We start from the raw sequence: 19,485 nt of genomic DNA, 5'->3' as shown, positions 1-19,485 counted from the left end.
TCCGACAAACTGGGCTGTGGGTCAAAACCGGACAGGTGGCAACCCTACACCCCCCCCGACGGTGCTGCACCCCAAGGAAGTAGTGGGGCCAGGGAGGGGAGCCCCCTGCTGTCCGGGCAGGGCAGGCTGTATATATAGTTACACCACTGAGTGGGACTGAACTATTCCGACTTGGCTTTCAGGAATCCAATTGGGTTCAGTCGCCTTATAGTGGGGCATTTTCCTTCAATGGAAACATTTACAATGTGTGGAAGGAAAAGCCAAAGTAGATATTACTGCAAGGTGTGTTTAACCAATGAGAATCCTCCGCTGATCTGTGACAGGCCGACTCCATCCTGCAACTGGAGCTGAATGTGCAAAGCCCAACCCCCGGGTTATTTCCCATTATATCCCACTATATCCCATTATTCCACTATATCCCACTATATCCCATTATATCCCGCTATATCCCACTATATCCCATTATATCCCACTATATCCCACTATATCCCATTATATCCCACTATATCCCATTATATCCCACTATATCCCATTATATCCCACTATATCCCACTATATCCCGCTATATCCCGCTATATCCCATTATATCCCACTATATCCCACTATATCCCACTATATTCCGCTGTATCCCACTACATCCCACTACATCCCACTATATCCCATTATATCCCACCATATCCCACTATATCCCATTACATCCCACTATATCTCACCATATCCCACTATATCCTACTATATCCCATTATATCCCACTATATCCCATTATATCCCGCTATATCCCGCTATATCCCGCTATATCCCGCTATATCCCATTATATCCCAGTATATCCCATTATATCCCACTATATCCTATTATATCCCACTATATCCCATTATATCCCACTATATTCCGCTATATTCCGCTGTATCCCGGTATATCCCACTACATCCCACTACATCCCACTATATCCCATTATATCCCACCATATCCCACTATATCCCATTACATCCCATTATATCCCACTATATCTCACCATATCCAACTATATCCCATTTTATCCTACTATATCCCATTATATCCCACTATATCCCATTATATCCCACCATATCCCACTATATCCCACTATATCAGGCTATATCTCACCATATCCCACTATATCCCATTATATCCCACTATATCCCACCATATTCCATTATATCCCGCTATATCCCATTATATCCCACTATATCCCACTATATCCCATTATATCCCACTATATCCCATTATATCCCACTATATCCCATTATATCCCACTATATCCCACTATATTCCGCTATATCCCATTATATCCCGCTATATCCCACTATATCCCATTATATCCCACTATATCCCATTATATCCCGCTATATCCCATTATATCCCACTATATCCCATTATATCCCACTATATTCCGCTGTATCCCGGTATATCCCACTACATCCCACTATATCCCATTATATCCCACCATATCCCACTATATCCCATTACATCCCACTATATCTCACCATATCCTACTATATCCCATTATATCTCACTATATCCCATTATATCTCACTATATCCCATTATATCCTGCTATATCCCATTATATCCCACTATATCCCGCTATATTCCATTATATCCCAGTATATCCCATTATATCCCACTATATCCCACTATATTCCACTATATTCCGCTGTATCCCGGTATATCCCACTACATCCCACTATATCCCACTACATCCCACTATATCCCATTATATCCCACCATATCCCACTATATCCCATTACATCCCACTATATCCCACTATATCTCACCATATCCAACTATATCCCATTTTATCCTACTATATCCCATTATATCCCACTATATCCCATTATATCCCACCATATCCCACTATATCCCACTATATCAGGCTATATCTCACCATATCCCACCATATTCCATTATATCCCGCTATATCCTATTATATCCCGCTATATCCCATTATATCCCACTATATCCCACTATATCCCATTATATCCCACTTTATCCCATTATATCCCACTATATCCCATTATATCCCACTATATTCCGCTATATCCCATTATATCCCGCTATATCCCACTATATCCCATTATATCCCACTATATCCCATTATATCCCATTATATCCCGCTATATCCCATTATATCCCACTATATCCCATTATATCCCACTATATTCCGCTGTATCCCGGTATATCCCACTACATCCCACTATATCCCATTATATCCCACCATATCCCACTATATCCCATTACATCCCACTATATCTCACCATATCCCACTATATCCCACTATATCCCATTTTATCCCATGTTATCCCAGTATATCCCATTATATCTCACTATATCCCATTATATCCCACCATATCCCACTATATCCCACTATATCCCACTATATCAGGCTATATCCCACCATATCCCATTATATCCCACTATATCCTATTATATCCCACTATATCCCACTATATCCCATTATATCCCACTATATCCCATTATATCTTACTATATCCCATTATAACTTGATTTTAACACCACATTTCCCCTTTATACACACAGAACCATTTCAAACCATAACAAACCTTCTATTTCTCTGCCCAAACCTACAGCCCACACTATGATAGGTGAGGACGGGGCAGCGCCAGGTTTGTTCCCGCAGAGCAGTCGGAGCAAAGGGGAAGCGCAAACTCCGGTTCTGCTGCATTATTGATGCTTTCCATCAGCTCCAACTTGTTTTTATTCCATATATCCCTCATTCCAATAGAGTATTACGAGCCGACATAACAGCCGCTATTAGATCAATGCTACGGACGTCTGCACAATATTCTATTAATATTTCATTGTAACTTATTATGGGCTGCGCTATTTACTGGAAGTGTAAGAGAGAACTCAGACAAGCGCTAACGTCTCCTTTGAGAGACATCTCGGCGGTTAAACACAGGCAACGCCGCGTACAGAGCCGGGGAGAGCGTTTCGCTATCTGCTGAATTAGAATTCCACGTTCATAGAATAAAATGGGTTTTAATATATCGCACAGGGAGAAAGGAGGAAACCCGATACGCTAAAATATCTTTATGTCTTTAACCCTTAACACTAGCAGAGTGCGTGTGAATGGGTCTATAGTCGGACCTGTAGTCAGGCCTTATCTCTTCATTTGGTCTTAAAGGGGACATTGTGTGAAAAACAATATGGTACCAATGAATTGAAATCATCTAAATATAGAAGGGATGGTCTTTAAACCCCACTAGCCCCGCCCATCTGTTCCACTTCCTGCTGCCTCCTTTCCTAGGCTGTGCAGGGGGGCCGGCGGCACTGTAGGATAGGAACCAATCAGCAGCTAGGCTGACCTGATAGGGAACTGAAGCCTGCCTGTGCTTGTGTGACTGAAGGGCTGTGATTGGCTCTCCCCCTCCTACTGTGCTTCTGGCAGGGACCGTTAGGACACTCCCACCCCTCATGGGAAACCCAGACAGGGACCTGAGAGGATCTATAGGGAGCTCCAATAAAGGGGCCATTGTTACAGATAGGGTTAATGTTTAGCCCAAAGGGAAACCAGCACCGTATATTATTCATAATTGCCTACAGGGTTAGGGGTTTTTATTTACTATATCCTATATAAATTTCACTTATACGAAGATGATATGCAGATATATTTAGACCCTTCACTGATATTCAGATAGAGATCTCTAACTGCCACCTGGCTATCTCCTCCTGGATCGGGGGCTACATCGGATAGTTGATGTGGTCCCGATCAGACGGCGCCTATGCCCGCCTATGGCCCTAGAGCCAAATGATTGATATCGCCTACCTTTAGGTGGACATATTGGGAGAAGATCCACTCGTTGGTGACCTCGCCAAATGAGCGAATTTTCCAGCGTATGGCCACCTTAAGGCCCAGGGTGTGTAATTGTGTATCTTGTAAGATTATACAGGGCTGCATCTTCTTGTATAAAGTTATACCTACATACTCAAGCAAGGGACAGAATGTAAAGGGGAAGAAGACACCAAAACAGGTTCAACAACCACTGGAAACACCTCACATCCAAAACACAAGCCTCCTGAGCATAATAAGCTTGTTGCCACATCTAGACAACACATCTAGATGACATTGTGGGAATCAAAAAGAAGGAATGAACAAGGACTAGTTTGAGAATAACCCTCCGTAGGGGTGTGAGATGCTTAGGGTGACTATTATTGGCAGTCCTGTGCTCCAGTGAGGAGAATAGGGGTTGTTCCCTAGGCAACACCATCCAGACTGTAAAGCCTAAAGGTGGACATACAGAGGAGAATTAGCTGGTTCCTTTATACTGTTTCGGCAGCTTATCTGCCCATGTATGGGCGCTTTCAAAGGGTCTACTTGACCGATATCTGGCCTAAAATTGGGCAGGGTTGAATTTCCATTGGATCGGGGACCACATTGGATCATTGATGTGGTCCCTAATCCGATGGTGCCTATGCCTGCCTATGGCCCTAGGGCAGGGGTGGGCAAACTTTTTGGCTCAGGGGACAACAGACGGGCCAGGGGTTTGACAGATGGGCTGGGCCAGCATTACGCCGTCTCCGCTTGTCAGTCCAAGCAGTGTCGGACTGGGATGCCAAGGGCCCACCAGAAAACCTTAGGCCCACTCTCCCCTTTTCTGTTCACCTACTTTTTTTAGTCTCTTAATTCATTCTTTTTACTTACTATTATCTATACTTTCCTCCATTTCTTCTGTTTATTCTCATATAGAACTGAGTATAGGCATACAAGGCAAATGGCTGGGTGAGCAGGAGGGCCCACGGACACCTGGGCCCACCGGGAGTTTTCCTGGTATCCTGGTAGGCCAGTCCCACACTAAGTCCAAGTCTCGCGTGATGAGACTTGCGGAGTCGGCGGGCCGGATTAAGAAGACCAACGGGCTGGACGTGGCCCACGGGCCGTAGTTTGCCCACCCCTTCCCTAGGGCCAAATGATCAAATTAGCCCAATATCACCAACCTTTAGGTGGGCATATTGGGAGAAGATCCACTCACTTGGCGACCTCACCAAACAAGTGTATGGCCACCTTGAGGCCCAGGGTAGAAGCCACTAGGGCTAGTCGCTTGGCCTGTGAGTACCACCCATGACCCAGTGACTGCTGTTGATAAGTGTTGCTATAAAGAAGCCAATGTAAGTTCTAAGTAAAGTTTGTTCTGTAATAACATCCCAGTTATTCTATCTTCAAGAACCTCTGGCACCCAAGTTACTCCAAAGAATGTGGGAGTGTCAACTTGGAGATCCTCTATTCTCCTACTACAGCGAGAGCCCAGCGGAGGGGGTATTATAACGATATAGGGATCCAAACAAATAAAAAATTGCAGAATGACGTTCATGTATACAACAGTCTTCTTTCCAAAGGACCAGGAACCAGTAGGGCAATGGGTTAAGGCGGTGGAAGCGTACAAATGTCTTTTCACTTCACAGAATTGCGAACGGGAGCATTGAGTAACTATCAGTCAATGAAGGCGACATTAGTAGAGGGTAAATCGATAGGAACATGTTTAGAATAATGGTTGAGTATGTAAAGTGCAATTACCTAGAAGCCAAGTAGTTATTTACTGTGTGGAACAGTTCTACTCCCGCCAGCACTGTTGCCTGAACTTACTCTATCATGAGGAATGGGACCCATTTACTGCTGTGGAACAAGGACCCATTGCCCCATTATCTCCCTATAGTCCCTTCCACTTGAGGCCTCCACTGCTCTGGGCCAAGCATCTGCCTTTGCTTCCAGTTTCATCATGGTTGGGTCAAAGGAAATTGGATCAATGGAATAGTAACCCCCGCCCAGGTGGGATGAGTAGCTGGGGACACAATTTCCTTTGGTTTGTGTACATCCCAACAAGACACCTGGACACCTGAAGATCTACTACTGTGAGGTCACCAAACATAGTGTATCTTTGCCCAATATGGACAACCTGGGCTAAATTGGGCTTGATCATTTACCTCCATGGGGCTTATGGAGATCCATCAGTAGAGGAGCAAATCAATGTGCCGATTGGGTCCTCACCAATAGGATTATCAAACTTACTTGAGATGCTTCTGGCCAATATTTGGTCAGATATTGGTCAAGCAGGCTATCAGGAGGTCAAGTTGCCGACTTGGCCTTGGGCAGCCTGGCTCTTAAGGATTTAAGAAATTCAGAGCCCATATATTTTAAAAAGTAAAGTGGTACCAAGGCAAAAGGAGCCTGTGATTGGTGCTTCTCTCATTTGTCCCTTGAAGGGGTTGAGTTAACTTGTAGCATGATGTAGAGAGTGATATTCTGAAACACTTTGCAGTTGGTCTTCATTTTTATTGTTTGTAGTACTGATTTTATTTTCAGTTCAGGAGCTCTCCAGGTTGGAGTTTCAGCAGTTATTTGGTTGCTAGGGTCCAAGTTACCTTAGCAACCAGGGAGGGGTTTGGATGAGAGACAGATATAGGAATAGGGGAGGGACTGAATAGAAAAGAAAGTTACAAAAGGTAACAATAACAATAAAACTGGAGCCTCACAGAGCAATAGGGTTTGGCTGCCAGGGTCAGTGACCCCCATTTGAAAGCTGCAAAGAGTTGGAAGAAAAAGGCAAATAATTCAAAAACTATAATAAATAAATAATAGAGACCAGTTGAAAAGCTGCTTGGAATAGGCCATTCTATGTCAGACTAAAGCTTAAAGTTGAACCGCCCCTTTAAAAGCGAGAAATGATCCATATAAAGAAACAAAATGCCTTGAGGTGTGTCATGTAGCTCTTTGTCTCGCCATTGTAATCATTTGCTCCCAGGGAAACAGCACCGGTCCAGATAAACCCTCAGCTTTGCATTTGGAGCGGTTCTGTATTATCGTCAGGTTCCTCCCTAATTAGCTGCTGTAGAACAATCCGTTTATCTACGAGCCGTTCCCCCATCACCCAGGAATATCATTACACGCCTGGGCTTCTTCTCCTTTCTACTCATCTTGTTTAGATGCTGAAATGGTATCCAATCACAGCAGGGGTATCCTGTGCAACTAGGCTGGGGGCTATACATGCCCATGTTTTACACCCACCCCGGGGGGGGACAGCAGCTTGGACAGAACGTCCATTTATCAAACCTGTCATCTACGAATGCCCCTCGGTGCAATAGACATCATGCACTAATAGAAGGTGCAAAGCTTGGTCCAAACCAGCAGCTACATGTCTACCTGGAACAGTTACTACTAACAACAATATATTTACCCTTTTCAGCTACAAAATATACAACCTATTTTGATACCCACCAATGAATCTCTCATCCCCCCTCTCTTGGTAGGGAATCCCATAACCTGACTGCCCTTACAGTAAGGAACCCCTTCCTATCCTGATGGTGAGATCCCGTTTCCTCCCCACCCCCAATGAATCACTCATTCCCCCTCTCTTGGTAGGGAATCCCATAACCTGACTGCCCTTACAGTAAGGAACCCCTTCCTATCCTGATGGTGAGATCCCGTTTCCTCCCCCCCCCCAATGAATCACTCATTCCCCCTCTCTTGGTAGGGAACCCCATAACCTGACTGCCCTTACAGTAAGGAACCCCTTCCTATCCTGATGGTGAGATCCCGTTTCCTCCCCACCCCCAATGTATCACTCATTCTCCCTCTCTTGGTAGGGAATCCCATAACCTGACTGCCCTTACAGTAAGGAACCCCTTCCTATGCTGATGGTGAGATCCCCTTTCCTCCCCACCCCCAATGTATCACTCATTCCCCCTCTCTTGGTAGGGAACCCCATAACCTGACTGCCCTTACAGTAAGGAACCCCTTCCTATGCTGATGATGAGATCCCCTTTCCTCCCCACCCCCAATGTATCACTCATTCCCCCTCTCTTGGTAGGGAATCCCATAACCTGACTGCCCTTACAGTAAGGAACCCCTTCCTATGCTGATGGTGAGATCTCCTTTCCTCCCCACCCCCAATGTATCACTCATCCCCCCTCTCTTGGTAGGGAATCCTATAACCTGACTGCCCTTACAGTAAGGAACCCCTTCCTATGCTGATGGTGAGATCTCCTTTCCTCCCCACTCCCAATGTATCACTCATCCCCCCTCTCTGGATAGGGAATCCCATAACCTGACTGCCCTTACAGTAAGGAACCCCTTCCTATGCTGATGGTGAGATCTCCTTTCCTCCCCACCCCCAATGTATCACTCATCCCCCCTCTCTGGGTAGGGAATCCCATAACCTGACTGCCCTTACAGTAAGGAACCCCTTCCTATGCTGATGGTGAGATCTCCTTTCCTCCCCACCCCCAATGTATCACTTATCCCCCCTCTCTGGGTAGGGAATCCCATAATCTGACTGCCCTTACAGTAAGGAACCCCTTCCTATGCTGATGGTGAGATCCCGTTTCCTCCCCACCCCCAATGTATCACTCATTCCCCCTCTCTGGGTAGGGAATCCCATAACCTGACTGCCCTTACAGTAAGGAACCCCTTCCTATGCTGATGGTGAGATCCCCTTTCCTCCCCACCCCCAATGTATCACTCATTCCCCCTCTCTTGGTAGGGAACCCCATAACCTGACTGCCCTTACAGTAAGGAACCCCTTCCTATGCTGATGGTGAGATCTTTACAGTAACCCATCCCTACCTTAAATACTTTTAATACTGTATTTTATGTCTAGCAACATCAACAAGAAAGCTTCTCAGTGTATTTGAATATAATGTGCTGTTACCTTGCACTGTATTTGCCTCAGAATAGTTAATATAAGCAAACCAGCAAGGTGGCCGTGGGGGCTGCCATTCAAGCTTTAGTGGGGCTGCAGGGCTCACATTTCCATAGCAGATAACAGGGAATGAAATGGCTGCAGTTCTGGGGTGGAGATTAACTGGGACCAGTTGTCCTTCTCCTATACAAACCCATTGCCCCTGGTGCCTGAGGATTTACCCCCAGAGGGTGTCACGGTGACAGCCTGCCATTCTGCCGACATGATATTCCCTCTGTAACCTGTCACTGGGCTTATTGCTAACACATGTATATTATATTCTGCATGCTGCGTATGGTACCAGAGAGCTGAATAATAATTACCCTTTACTGGGGCAGAACAGCCCTATTGGGTTTATTTAATGGTTAAATGATTCCCTTTATCTCTGTAATAATAAAACAGTACCTGTACTTGATCCCAACTAAGATATAATTACCCCTTATTGGGGCAGAACAGCCCTATTGGGTTTATTTAATGGTTAAATGATTCCCTTTTCTCTGTAATAATAAAACAGTACCTGTACTTGATCCCAACTAAGATATAATTACCCCTTATTGGGGGCAGAACAGCCCTATTGGGTTTATTTCATGGTTAAATGATTCCCTTTATCTCTGTAATAATAAAACAGTACCTGTACTTGATCCCAACTAAGATATAATTACCCCTTATTGGGGGCAGAACAGCCCTATTGGGTTTATTTCATGGTTAAATGATTCCCTTTATCTCTGTAATAATAAAACAGTACCTGTACTTGATCCCAACTAAGATATAATTACCCCTTATTGGGGAAGAACAGCCCTATTGGGTTTATTTAATGGTTAAATGATTCCCTTTATCTCTGTAATAATAAAACAGTACCTGTACTTGATCCCAACTAAGATATAATTACCCCTTATTGGGGGCAGAACAGCCCTATTGGGTTTATTTAATGGTTAAATGATTCCCTTTTCTCTGTAATAATAAAACAGTACCTGTACTTGATCCCAACTAAGATATAATTACCCCTTATTGGGGCAGAACAGTCCTATTGGGTTTATTTAATGGTTAAATGATTCCCTTTATCTCTGTAATAATAAAACAGTACCTGTACTTGATCCCAACTAAGATATAATTACCCCTTATTGGGGCAGAACAGTCCTATTGGGTTTATTTAATGGTTAAATGATTCCCTTTTCTCTGTAATAATAAAACAGTACCTGTACTTGATCCCAACTAAGATATAATTACCCCTTATTGGGGCAGAACAGCCCTATTGGGTTTATTTAATGGTTAAATGATTCTCTTTTCTCTGTAATAATAAAACAGTACCTGTACTTGATCCCAACTAAGATATAATTACCCCTTATTGGGGGCAGAACAGCCCTATTGGGTTTATTTAATGGTTAAATGATTCTCTTTTCTCTGTAATAATAAAACAGTACCTGTACTTGATCCCAACTAAGATATAATTACCCCTTATTGGGGCAGAACAGCCCTATTGGGTTTATTTAATGGTTAAATGATTCTCTTTTCTCTGTAATAATAAAACAGTACCTGTACTTGATCCCAACTAAGATATAATTACCCCTTATTGGGGGCAGAACAGCCCTATTGGGTTTATTTCATGGTTAAATGATTCCCTTTTCTCTGTAATAATAAAACAGTACCTGTACTTGATCCCAACTAAGATATAATTACCCCTTATTGGGGCAGAACAGCCCTATTGGGTTTATATAATATTTAAATAATTTTTAGCAGACTTAAATTATGTAGATCCAAATTACAGAAAGATCCCTTATCCGGAAGCTCCAGGTCCCAGGCATTCTGGATAACAGGTCCCATGCCTGTAGTATTTGTTTGGTAACTGTTTGATAGTTACTAGGAAACAATGATATAATAATAATGGCAGTTGATAGATGGATTTGATATTATAACAACAGTCACAGTCAGTTAGTGCTCCCCCAGGGCCCAATGGGTGGGTGTGGGGGTCACAGTGACCCCTATTTCCCTCGTGTCAAATGTGGAGCCCAGTTTTTCTTATTTGTCAAAGCAAAACGTTGCTGAATTTCTGAACATCCTGAAACATTTCTTTTATCCGCAGCTATATTATTATATTATATTACTATTATTGTTATAAGTGACACAGGGAATAATATCGGTTTGTCCCACGGGGAAAGGCAATATAAAGGCCACAAATGAGTCAGAGGAGGCGGAACTCAGAGTTATTAATTATTAATGTTTGTACTTTTCACAGTACATTATACTCTCCATACATATTAGTGATATCTGGGGGTGCACGGAATCCAGGATTTGGCCTTTTTTAGCAGCATTTGGCACATAAATATGAAAGTTGGACATTTTTTGCTTTTCCTAATTTGCCGAATCTTTCACAAAGGATTTGGGGTTTGGCCAGATTTGGTGGATTTGGTGGGTTTGGTGCCTCCCCAGTAATATCATCCGGCATTTGTGGTTCCTATGTATATCGCTTGGGCAGCGTGTACCTCATCATACACAAGTGATGTCAAAACTATAATGTCAATGTTACAATCCAGCAGTTACAGTATTATTTCATTCAAGGTTAATCTCATTTTAGGCGTATTATTATAATAAGCACAGCTGTGGGAAGTGTTATCCACTTTTTAGAATGTTTTAGAATCCTAAATGCCGTTCCCCACAGTGTTTCATCAACCCGCCCCGGGACCCGCACCCCCAAAGGTGCCCTTGCCGGGCGCATCCCCCGTACCAGCCCCTGACCACGTCCCCCTAACCCCCTGCAGGGGCACCCCCCGCACCACCCCCCAACCGCGTCCCCCTAACCCCCTTCAGGGGCACCCCCCGCACCAGCCCCCAACCGCGTCCCCCTAACCCCCTGCAGGGGCACCCCCCGCACCAGCCCCCAACAGCATCCCCCTAACCCCCTGCAGGGGCACCCCCCGCACCAGCGTCCCCCTAACCCCCTGCAGGGGTACCCCCCGCACCAGCCCCCAACCGCATCCCCCTAACCCCCTTCAGGGGCACCCCCCGCACCAGCCCCCAACCACGTCCCCCTAACCCCCTGCAGGGGCACCCCCCGCACCAGCCCCCAACCGCATCCCCCCAACCCCCTGCAGGGGCACCCCCCGCACCAGCGTCCCCCTAACCCCCTGCAGGGGAAACCCCCGCACCAGCCCCCAACCGCGTCCCCCTAACCCCCTGCAGAGGAAACCCCCGCACCAGCCCCCAACTGAGTCCCCCTAACCCCCTGCAGGTGCACCCCCCGCACCAGCCCCCAACCGCGTCCCCCTAACCCCCTGCAGGGGCACCCCCCGCACCAGCCCCCAACCGCATCCCCCTAACCCCCTGCAGGGGCACCCCCCGCACAACCCCCCAACCGTGTCCCCCTAACCCCCTGCAGGGGCACCCCCCGCACAACCCCCCAACCGTGTCCCCCTAACCCCCTGCAGGGGCACCCAACGTCCTCCTCTGAGCGCACATAAGTAAAACGCATCAGGGGAGGACTCGGCTGTATCCTTAACCTACAAGTACCCTAAACCTATAAACCTTAGAATCAGTCAAATTCCGGGTTAAATCAGAGATTTGGCTAAATCCCAACTTTTTTGTGAAACTCCAGCAAAAATTTGCAGCAACAAAAACTTGGGTGCGGGAGAAAAAGTTGTACTTCTGTCAACAAAGCCATAAAAAAAAGTACCAGTTGAGTCAAAAAAGTCTTGTGTGTCAAAAGTCACACAATAGCCGCAATTTACACATCTTTTGCCATTTCATGGATTTTTTCCAAATTACTTGGCAAATCGAAAAAGGACAGAATCCTTGATCATTAGTGATGAGCGAATCTGTCCTGTTCCACCGGAAAATTTGTAAAACTGTGAAAAAATTAATGAAATGGCGAAAAATTTCAAAAAAGTTGAAAAAAAAAAAAATCAAAAAAGTTGTATTTTGCAAATTTTTCGCCATTTCATGTTTTGACGCCCACAACAATGTTTTTTTGTGACACGTGTCTTTTTTTTGACTGACGTGCACAACTTTTTTTTGTTGTGTACAAATTTTTTCACTGCGAATTTTTGATCCCGTTTTGCAAAAAAATCTGCCAGTGGCAAAATGCAGAAATTTGCCGCAAACTCTTGCCTGCTGAAAAAACACTCATCACTTCCTACTACAGGTATAGGACCCATTACCCAGAATGGTAAGGGTAGAACAAAGGGTATTCCGGATAAGGGGTCTTTCTGTAATTTGGATCTCCATACCTTGTTTACTAAAAAATCAATAAAACATTAATTAAACCCAATAGGATTATTTTGCATCCAATAAGGGGTAATTATATCTTAGTTGGGATCAAGTACAGGTACTGTTTTATTATTACAGAGAAAAGGGAATCATTTAACCATGAAATAAACCCAATAGGGCTGTTCTGCCCCAATAAGGGGTAATTATATCTTAGTTGGGATCAAGTACAGGTACTGTTTTATTATTACAGAGAAAAGGGAATCATTTAACCATGAAATAAACCCAATAGGGCTGTTCTGCCCCCAATAAGGGGTAATTATATCTTAGTTGGGATCAAGTACAGGTACTGTTTTATTATTACAGATAAAATGGAATCATTTAACCATTAAATAAACCCAATAGGGCTGTTCTGCCCCCAATAAGGGGTAATTATATCTTAGTTGGGATCAAGTACAGGTACTGTTTTATTATTACAGAGAAAAGGGAATCATTTAACCATGAAATAAACCCAATAGGGCTGTTCTGCCCCAATAAGGGGTAATTATATCTTAGTTGGGATCAAGTACAGGTACTGTTTTATTATTACAGAGAAAAGGGAATCATTTAATCATTAAATAAACCCAATAGGGCTGTTCTGCCCCAATAAGGAGTAATTATATCTTAGTTGGGATCAAGTACAGGTACTGTTTTATTATTACAGAGAAAAGGGAATCATTTAACCATTAAATAAACCCAATAGGGCTGTTCTGCCCCAATAAGGGGTAATTATAGCTTAGTTGGGATCAAGTACAGGTACTGTTTTATTATTACAGAGAAAAAGAAAATCCACAATAAAAATCTGAATTATTTGATTAAAATGGAGTCTGTGGGAGACAGGCTTTCCGTAATTCGGATCTTTCTGGATAACGGGTCCTATACCTGTACCACTAATCCTGTTTTAGGCTGGCCCAAACAGCTGATCCCCAAAGTGCCAGGACCTATAGGAAAGTGGGTGGGCATGGCCTAAAATGTCCTGACTTTTTGATATTTGTACCAGATTTATATTTTCTCACAGACCCAGGAATCCGTATGAACGTATCTGCCCCGCAACATGGCAATACTGTGTGCGACTTGACGGAGCAGGAATCATGCGCATCATTGTTTATACTTTTTTTTATTAGAAATAAAACACATTCATTTGTGCTCTGAAAACTGTACAGAAAAACTGACAAACACAGATAGGAAAGAAAACAAAATCAGCGGAATTGGGGAAAAAATAAAAATAGAAAAGTAAAATGTCGACAGGTATTAAACGGAGACGGAGCTGAGTTATTACATAACATCGCCGGATGGTTTGGGACGAGGAATGAAAAAATAAAAAATAAAAACCAAAATTCAAAAAGAACCAAAAAAGGGGGAAAAAAATAATGAAAACACAGTATAAAGATATTTATAGGCTAAAATTCATAGTGTGTAATAATTACATTATTATACAACACGGCACCGGAGGCCTTGTGCTTTCTTATCATATATATAATCTAAAATCTGACAATTACATCACAGTTTTAAGTAATCTTTCCTCTCTTTATTTGACTATTTTGGATTTGTGACGGTCCGTCACATTGGTCGGTTTATTTCATACACAGCGAAATGACAACATAAATGTCATCTTTGTTTAAAACGTCGGCGCAATAAAATGCTTGCATATCAAGCAACCTTCATCAAGGTTAATCTATTTGAACTCTTTCCCCATTGACGCGTTGACCAGTAGCTTCTTCTCGGTGGCTTCTTCTCGGTGGCTTCTCTCTTCTCTTCGCTTCTTCCCTCTTCTCCTCGCTTCTCCCCGCCTTTCTCTCTCTGAGCTCCCACATTAAACAACTGAATGAACTCGGGCAGAACGCACGGGAAACGTCTACCCTCGATTCTGCCGGATCCCTGGTCCAATGGAAAACATTCTCAAAGGGTGAGGAGCAAAATAAACAAGTGCCCTCAGGTTTCAGAACACTTTATTATATCTTCATATCGTACGTTTCTAGGCAGGTTCTGTTAAGTCCGACAAGCCAGGTTACAAAACTATATAAACATTTCTGTAGATAACAATCTTCTTATGACAAATATCTGCTTAAGGGAGCAGAAGATGAAGATAAAGTAATCAGAAGGTATTTTTACGGGTTCTTCGTAACAGTCAAAGACTTTCTGTCAGTGAGTAAGCCTAACCTGCTCTATGTATGAATCCTCACTTAGGCTGGGTTATTTGGCTAGTAACCTAGTAGAAGAGACCAGGGACGTGTGGCTACCTCACACTTGCTTTATTGTTGCCGCTCTGGGCCAGCACTAGAGGAACCAGTGATTTGACCATATTGTATTATGTTGTATTGAAATAACTGAATGTAAGTTCATGGCCATGGATGGCCAACTTGCCTTTCTACCGCTATGTCTTTCCATATCCTGTGTCTCGTATTCTAATTGTCAGCCAACCAGACTGGTTCATTTCTTTGTAACCCTTACTTTTCCCATGGAAGATGACCCCTTATAAAGTCCTTTAATGTCCCCATCCACTGAGCCTCATCTCACATGACTTGCCTTCTATTCCTCTGCCGTACCTTGGAGAGATCGTGTTGTACCTAGCTCTAAGAGTCTAACGGAGTTTTCCCCCTTCTGAGAACGATGCAAAAAAGTATTTTAACAAGGTTTCAAAAGAAACCAAACTTCTCTCCTTTTTATATGGAAACATATTCTTTAAAAATAAAAACAAGTCTTTTCTGTGAAGTTTCAGACTTCAGTCTGAAGGTCAATTATGTCTTGTCCAACCAGAGGTATCGTTGCTCCTGTTTTCTCCCACTCCACAGTCTTTAGCTCTAGGGGAGAAGGGGACACAGGTTCCAGGTCTTTTTTAACCCATGATGGTGGGGACTGGATTTTTCTCATTCCTTCCCATGGCCTCTTATTTGGTGTCTGTTGCTTTTCTAACTGTAAAGGAAAAAAAGTCAACAACAAGTGGTAAGTTTTGACATACTTTAAGGCTGTTTGAAGTCTCATATGTTAGCAGTTATGGTTACACTAATGAATCTCCACAATTAGTTATTTGGATTGTGTGCTTTATGACTATGAAGATTTTCATTCATCTAGGTCATGGTATATCTAGTATAAGTAAATCTAAAGCAACTGGACTTGTTAAGTACTTCAACGTCTTCAATGAGTACTTAACAAGTCCAGTTGATTTATATTTATGTATACTAGATATTGTGTGCTTTGTTAATTTCTGAGCTAATTGGTAGGTCCTTGGGTTGAAGACCTTTGCATCTAAAAAAAGTCTTAGCTACAAGTTTAAAGCTCCTAGGAGTGGGATCATCAAGCATAACCCAACATTGGCATATCCTTAGCCTTATGATATGGGGGAATCTAGAAAACATGACAACCTTCTTGTAAACACAGCCTTAGCTAAGGGTTTAAAGGGTTTAGGCATGGGATCAACAACTCTAAAGGTGGCCATAAACGGGTTCTATTCTAGCTGCCAATATGGGTCACTTAGACTGATTCGGCAGCTAACCGGCCCGTGTATGGGCACTAAAGATGGGCCTGCTCGACTGACATCTGGCCTGAAATTGTTCAGATCTCGATCGGGCAGGTTTGAAAATTAGAGACAACATTGGATGCCTATACCCCTCGTTCTAATTCGACCAAATTAGCCTGATATCGCCCATAGGTGGGGATTTTGGGAGAAGATCCGCTCACTTGGCGACCTCGCCAAATGAGCTGATCTTAGCGTGTATGGCCAACTTAAGCCAACATTGACTTATCACAATTCTAAACCATCTCTTTGATTTTAGTGTGGCCTATTCTAAAACACATGACAGCAACAAGAACCTTCACATATGCACAAATATCCTCATTTGGATTGTTTTTGTTGTTGTTGTAAGTTGCTGGGCTAATGGTGGGACCCAAGACCTTTACATCTAAGCAGCCTCAGCTAAAGTTGGCCAGACACGGGCAGATTATAGCTACCAATTCAAGTCCTTCAGACCAATTCGGCAGCTCATCTGGGCAACCCTGATGGGCCTACCCGACTGAGAACTGGCCTAATATTGGCCAGATCTCAATCGGACAGGTTTAATTTTCTGTTGGATTGGGGGCCACATTGAGTTGTTGATACGTCCTAAATCAGGCAAGGCCTATGCACGTCAATCATTTTAGTATGCTAATGAAAAAAGGGTGCTTTTTTTTTTTTTTTATAAATTCAATTATGGGGGACCCCTGTATAGAATAGCAGATATGTAGTGATGAGCAAATTTTTTCGCCAGGCATGCGAATTTCCACATTCGCCGTTGGCAAATTGTCTAGCGAAACTTCCATGAAAATTCGCAGCGGAAAATTTCGTTGAAATTTTTTTTTCTCGCGTGTCAAATTGGGCGCGGTAGGGTCAGATTGGGTGCGGTCGCATCAAAATTGGGCACGGTTGCATCAAAATTGGGCGCAGTCTCATATAAAAGCACAGGCGACAAAAAAATAGACGCGGGTGACAAAAATGCGTTCCACAAATCAAATTTTTCGCCGTTTCGCAATTATTTTTGCGGAGCCAAATGGGACAGATTCGCTCATCACTACAGATATGCTGTAGATCAGATGATTTACTTAGAAGGCACTGAATACCTTGCTCTCTGCAGTAGGGGATTCTTTCTCTTTCTCCGCATGTTGAAGTTTTCTGTTTAAGTCTTGGAACATATCCTGATGGCGTTTCCTGGTGTGCATAATTTTCTAAAAAATAGAAATTGGACAGTGAGGACATTAGAACATGGAGCTGGTTATTCCAGAATTGTAACCATTAGCTCTATCCAAACAGAATTATGGCAAGGTCGCCATGCACATGTATGTAAGTACCTATGGCGTATGTCTTTCCTGGACATGTGGACTGTAGAGGACTGGCTAGTGTATAGCCACCTTAAGAAGCCAGTTAAGAATTAGGAAAATAGAAAGATCAATCTCATGGTCATCAAGCAGAGTCCATTGGGGACCGCCATTGGGCTGGAGTGCAAGGAAACATGGGGCAAAACTAATATTTTCTGTTTGCCAAAGTTGAATATTCTACTGTACCTAGACCACAAGGCATTTATATTATATCATTATTGTGCTGATTCTATGGAACAGCTGTTATTTCTAATTTAAACCAGTTAATATGCTGAACAGTGGGTTCTGGTTATGAGGTGGCCTATTACTCTAGATCGTCCATTTATCTGAACATTCTGATTGACCATTGATTCATATACAAATGAAAGAATCGTCTTACCTCAAAATCTAACTCTGCGTACCGTGATTTTCTTCTCTGTAAATGTAATAAAATAACACCATTAACAGGATTATTCTGTACTCATTCAAAGCCCCCAGGCATACACACCCCCAAGGAAAAAAATGTAAACCATCTGTAGTTTCTATTTATTCATTTATTTTTTAGCAATGTTTTGAACCCAAGATTCCCATATCTGGATTTGGCAGCTGAACTGAATCTGAACGCCTCAAAAGGACTGATGGTGAAAGTTTTAGTTTTAATGTATTCATACTTTTCGCGGATAAGATAGGATATTTGGCTAAATACAAAAAAAACTGGGAATCCCTGCCGGGGGATGTTGGGTAGGGGGTTCCTCATGGTGAGGGCAGTGAGGGTGTTGGGGAATGCCCTGCCGGGGGATGTTGGGTAGGGGGTTCCTCATGGTGAGGGCAGTGAGGGGGTTGGGGAATGCCCTGCCGGGGGATGTTGGGTAGGGGGTTCCTCACGGTGAGGGCAGTGAGGGGGTTGGGGAATGCCCTGCCGGGGGATGTTGGGTAGGGGGTTCCCTCACGGTGAGGGCAGTGAGGGGGTTGGGGAATGCCCTGCCGGGGGATGTTGGGTAGGGGGTTCCTCACGGTGAGGGCAGTGAGGGGGTTGGGGAATGCCCTGCCGGGGGATGTTGGGTAGGGGGTTCCTCACAGTGAGGGCAGTGAGGGGGTTGGGGAATGCCCTGCCGGGGGATGTTGGGTAGGGGGTTCCTCACGGTGAGGGGGTTGGGGAATGCCCTGCCGGGGGATGTTGGGTAGGGGGGTTCCTCACGGTGAGGGCAGTGAGGGGGTTGGGGAATGCCCCTGCCGGGGGATGTTGGGTAGGGGGTTCCTCACGGTGAGGGCAGTGAGGGGGTTGGGGAATGCCCTGCCGGGGGATGTTGGGTAGGGGGTTCCTCACGGTGAGGGCAGTGAGGGGGTTGGGGAATGCCCTGCCGGGGATGTTGGGTAGGGGGTTCCTCACGGTGAGGGCAGTGAGGGGGTTGGGGAATGCCCTGCCGGGGGGTGTTGGGTAGGGGGTTCCTCACGGTGAGGGCAGTGAGGGGGTTGGGGAATGCCCTGCCGGGGGGTGTTGGGTAGGGGGTTCCTCACGGTGAGGGCAGTGAGGGGGTTGGGGAATGCCCTGCCGGGGGATGTTGGGTAGGGGGTTCCTCACGGTGAGGGCAGTGACGGGGTTGCGGAATGCCCTGCCGGGGGATGTTGGGTAGGGGGTTCCTCACGGTGAGGGCAGTGAGGGGGTTGGGGAATGCCCTGCCGGGGGATGTTGGGTAGGGGGTTCCTCACG

At 44.4% G+C, this 19,485-nt stretch overlaps 1 protein-coding gene across 5 annotated transcripts in view; it reads right to left on the bottom strand.

Moving 5' to 3' along the window:
* Window positions 1-14,048: 14,048 nt before the first annotated feature.
* adgrb1 (adhesion G protein-coupled receptor B1) overlaps window positions 14,049-19,485 on the bottom strand; it is a 387,039-nt gene continuing 381,602 nt past the window's right edge. For 4 of the 5 annotated variants that reach the window (XM_031903765.1, XM_031903764.1, XM_031903766.1 and 1 more), the window contains 3 exons: window positions 18,175-18,210; window positions 17,541-17,645; window positions 15,362-15,860 (listed from right to left, as the gene is read on the bottom strand). In XM_031903765.1, the coding sequence (XP_031759625.1) occupies window positions 15,663-15,860; window positions 17,541-17,645; window positions 18,175-18,210 (339 nt within the window). In that variant the 3' untranslated portion in view covers window positions 15,362-15,662. Of the gene's footprint in view, window positions 15,861-17,540; window positions 17,646-18,174; window positions 18,211-19,485 lie in introns of all 5 variants that reach the window. The other variant, XM_031903763.1, reaches the window with a different exon arrangement.

Source organism: Xenopus tropicalis, chromosome 6, assembly GCF_000004195.4.
Source record: "Xenopus tropicalis strain Nigerian chromosome 6, UCB_Xtro_10.0, whole genome shotgun sequence".
Lineage (NCBI taxonomy): Eukaryota > Metazoa > Chordata > Amphibia > Anura > Pipidae > Xenopus > Xenopus tropicalis.
The sequence above is the reverse complement of the archived record's forward strand: the minus strand, read 5'-3'. Positions and strand labels throughout refer to the sequence as shown.